Source organism: Otolemur garnettii, unplaced genomic scaffold (assembly GCF_000181295.1).
Source record: "Otolemur garnettii isolate 467f Iridium unplaced genomic scaffold, OtoGar3 scaffold00003, whole genome shotgun sequence".
Classification (NCBI taxonomy): domain Eukaryota; kingdom Metazoa; phylum Chordata; class Mammalia; order Primates; family Galagidae; genus Otolemur; species Otolemur garnettii.
In genome coordinates, this window is record NW_003852398.1 from 47366348 (window position 1) to 47370882 (window position 4535).

The 4535-nt window shown below is 41.8% G+C and overlaps 1 protein-coding gene across 1 annotated transcript in view; it reads right to left on the bottom strand.

The window, feature by feature from the left end:
• The window catches only part of CCDC192 (coiled-coil domain containing 192), a 210677-nt gene extending 206683 nt beyond the window's left edge, over positions 1 to 3994 (bottom strand). Inside the window, exon 1 of the mRNA XM_023515302.1 lies at positions 3933 to 3994. Within this exon, the coding sequence (XP_023371070.1) occupies positions 3933 to 3994 (62 nt within the window). The remainder of the gene's footprint in view (positions 1 to 3932) is intronic.
• Positions 3995 to 4535: the final 541 nt, after the last annotated feature.

Below are 4535 nucleotides of genomic sequence, written 5' to 3' on the forward strand. Positions count from 1 at the left end.
CTGACTCCTCTTGTCATAAAGCTTATGGCAAAACTGTCTGCAATTCCTTTCCTCCTAGTACCATGCCGCTGAAACTGCACTTGTCAAATTCAGCAGGGACCCCCACAGTACCACACACCCCTGGGGTGGTCACGACTCATGCTACCTAACAGCCTGTGACAGCCACTCATCTCTGCCTCTTGGAGTTACTTTCTTCCCTCAGCCCCTGGCCATCCAGCGGTTCCAGAACACTTTCTCCACTTCCATCCTGGCGGGTCTTCACCCTCCCTTCTTGTCTTGGCTCGGACATCACCATCTCAGTGAGATCTACCTTCTACCTGTCATTTGAAATTGAACCCCTCACTTCGTCACCATATTTTCTGTTTCTCTGTAGTACAGCCCACTTTCCAATATATGAGATCTGACAATTAAAGTTTGAGAACTTATCCTAGAGAAAGAGCTCCATGCCTCATCACTGAATATCACGACAGTCACCTTCAAAGGACCCCCATGGGAAGCTATGCACCACGTCAGCGCCCAGTCCACCCTGCAAGGCACGTTTTCTAGGATGAGTTCACAAACTTAATGGAGGGTCCTCGTATGAGGACAGCTCTGATGGTCGTTCCAGAAAAAGAGTTCCAATATTGCCTTGAAGGGTGGACCAGGCACCTGCGTTGGTGCATAGCTTCCCAAGGGGAGTCCATCAGAGGTGACCACGGCGAAATTTAGCAGTCAGGTGTTGTAGATTTTTTCTAGGATAAGTTCATGAACTTAACTACCAGAACTCATATTATGTAATTTGCTTTCAACTGAAAATGTAAATTCCTTCAAGAGAGAATTTTTTTTGTTGCTGTTGTTGTTTTTCTTATTTCATCCTTAGCATCTCGAACAGGGACGGATGGTCCAGAAATACTTGTTGAAGGAATAAATGAATGATTTAAATCAACCTCACTGATGTAAAAGGGTCCATTCTATTGTTGCCAAACCATAAGCCTTTCTTTTCAATCCTTAGGTTCCGTCTCCCTGGGAATATATTGTTTTTGTATTTCTGTGCATGTCCCTCCCTTTTATTCACTTTTCAAAAAACTTAGAGCCATTTGAAAATGGTCACAAAGTAATCAGTGATTACTGAACAAAATTAATTAAATTCTCACTTAGTGGAAGGAGACACCAGGGTTCTGAGAGAGATAATTACTCCTATTGCATCATACCTGAATCAGCAAAACCCTGCATTTTGGAGTTTTCTACTTGACCATATCTCTTTGTCATAAAATGGAAAATAAGCTTTTGGTCACGCAGCTGCTGGACAAACCAACAAATGGCTGGTAGCAGGTAACAAATTTGATCTTCTATGAGTTTATCATGCTACACAAAAGTGATACAGCCCCTAAATTGTACCTACTAATAGTTGCAGAGTGTGTTTATCCTTTTCTGGAGCTGTTTCCTCCAACCAGAACACTCATGCTCTCTTTTCTGCTGTTTGAAATCTTGCCATTTCTTTGCACCATAACTCAAATGGTGCCTCCCCTGTAACCCTAATATATTCCACAGACGGTTTTTGGACATCTGTCTCTTATAGCCCTCATTATATTTCACAACGCGTACAATTACTAGTCTACCTGTGTTTCTGCATGTCTCAGTGCCCCTCTCAGAGATGCTTTCTTTATTTTTTTATCCACCTAAAGCCATAGTGAGCAGGCAAGAAATTACTATCTGGCCACTGAATGAAGCCAGACAAAACGAGACCTTGTGAGTACAATACCCTTATGCGCATATTCAGATATGCTGCAAACTGTACCACAGCAAGAACTATTTGAAACCACCTTCTTTTAATAGGCTGCAGCAAAACTGGTGATTCAAAAATGAGGGAGCTTTGGCTGCCTGACAATAATATTTAAAGGTCATGAGTCATGGCCTCAGAGTAACCATAGTAACTCAGCATACATAATAGAAGACGTGTTGTACAATAATTAAGAAAAAAGAAAGTTTTAGAAATCCTATTAGCCTCGAGATAAAACAAATCATAATTACCGAATGTATTTGTAAAGCTTGTTTTTATTGCAGTGTTTTCTTCAGGGTTCATGGGGTAACTGGGAAAACCTCTTTAAATTTCTATTGGCAAGGAATACTATGTCGTAATGTGACACATAAACCTCAGTGCTTTACCAGGGTATAAAATTTTCTTTCCTTTAAATGAAGTACCTTTCTTTTTACTTTCTAAACATTTTATTCCATGCTTTTAAAGTAGAATTGGAATGGTAATTAGTCACCAATTAGTCTATGTGAATAAATGATTTTAATACAATTCATGTAGCTCTATTCAACATCCAATTCCTACAGGACAGGATTTCCTGGGAAAAGGCTTTTTTGTGCCTTAGGTTAATTGCGTGCAGGGCCTAACCCTCTCTTGCTTAGACAACTTAGGAGCAAGTTCCCATTCAGTTTATGTAAACTGCGGAGAAGGTCTGTCTCAAGGGCATGAGAAGAGAGGAAAAAAGAGAAGGGCAGCCAACAGCCACAGGGGACCAGTTTGTTCCTGCTTAGAAGTGAAGGAGGTGAATTGAACCCACCTACAGGTCAACAAGAATAGTGTGGTTCTCCCATCTGCCTCAAAAGCCCTGCTCTCTACTTGCTCAGAACACTCAGCTCCATCTATCAGGAGGACAAAAAGGCTAGTGAGAATTTACAAGGAAGGCAAAGTCCTGCTTCTCATTTAGGGTTTTTGCTGGTGTCACATCACACTATTTATGTCAGAGTTGTTAAATGCCCGGCCTTCTCCCTCCATTTGGTGGCCTCATGTTCAGCTTTCTTATTGTCTACAAACTGACATATCATCTCTTTAGGTTCTTTGGTCAGGGAACATAAAAGAAAATGAAGAATTTGCTACATTTCATTTGCTTTAACAAAAAAAAATAAATAAAAATAAAAAACTTTTCTTCCTCTCAAAATTGTTCATCTTTTGAGGGTCATGGACTCCTTTTGCACATGGAAACAACAGAAAATCTAGCAAATTCACAAATTTTCTTTATTATCCCTGGACCACAGACCCAAGGTGAAAAACAAATAAAAACAAGTCTCATATATTCATATAAGGAAAGAATGTTTTAAAACTTATCACACGGCCAGGATTGCATGTGACTGCCCCACACCACACAGGATACTGCCTTTCAGAGAAGGCGCAGCCTCCTTGCCACTCAAGATTTAAAAGAAAATTCTGAACAGAAGATAATTTCCACATATGAAGAAGAAATGGGTATGAGGTCAACATGTAAAATTTCTAGTCTAGGTCATGAATGAGATAGGTTCTAAAGGTGAATTTGCATATGAGTTGGAACAGGGACATTTACCTATTAGCTGTACCAGCCTCTGTGCACAAGTACAAGTGGTATACCAGTTGGGTGTTTGTAACTTACTGTAATAGCTGCCATTTGTAGGTGTAACTTGGATGCTTAAACTTAGGTCAATTATGGAGATAAACCATACCTCCCTATCTATAGCAGAGTTGATTTGGGTCTTAATTTGGGGAACATGGAGAGAAGGAATGACCCAGCTTTTGTGTGCGTGTGGATATCTCTTGGCAGGAGTGGTGAAGATGACATTTTACTTTAGTGGTTCAGAAAGAGGGCTGGCTCAGCAACCGCCCCTTCCCACTCTAGTAAAAGGGTTGAGGTGGGTGGGTTTGTGATTTTGAGGAAAGCAAGTGAAGAATATTTTATTCCTTCAACAAATATTTACTGAACCCCTAGTGCGTGTCAGGCCCTGTCGTAAGGTCTGAAAAGACAGAAGCTTTCAAAGGGTCATTCCCCAGGAAAGGATGAGAGGTCTGCCTATTGTTATTCCCCGGACTTTAAAGGCAGGGTTTTATTTTATTGTATTTTATTTTTGAAGTACTGAGTAAAGGCTGCTACTTTATCCAGCAATTGCCATGTAGTATTTTGGATCTAGGAACTTACCTGCTTTTCTCTGATGTTTCAGACTCTGGGACCACAGATTTCTTGCTATAACATTCTCCCATCTCAAGCCAGGCCCACTAGGATCCCCTGTCCATGGGACAGACACCAACTTTCCCCATTCCATAGAGTTTCAGAATCCACAGCTCTGCGGCCCCCTGTTGCTTGGCAACCACAACGGCTATGGAAAGAGCAGTTAATGTCCCAAAGAATAAAAAAACCTCAGCTGCAAAGCCACAGTGACCCCTCAAAACATCTCACAAATCAAATGCAGGCCTGAGAACAGATGCGGAATCACTACATAGTCATCACTTCTGGAAAACCCATTCAAAGTGGAACAGATGCAGTGGTTTCTGCCCAAACCAAGGGGTGTTCACATCCAACACCGATGCTAAGGAAACAGCCAGGCTGCTGTCTGAGCGGGGTGCACAGCCAGAAACAGCCTGGTTTATAGGAGAAAAGTAGTTTCTCCACAGACTGACCCCTCATTGTGATGATCTGCTTTTCCTAGGCCCCACAGACCCCCAGAGAAGACCTACCCAGCCACGTTCTAGATGAAACTTGCTAGTATTGGGCAGGGGATGTTGCCCTGTGCCTGATGAGTGG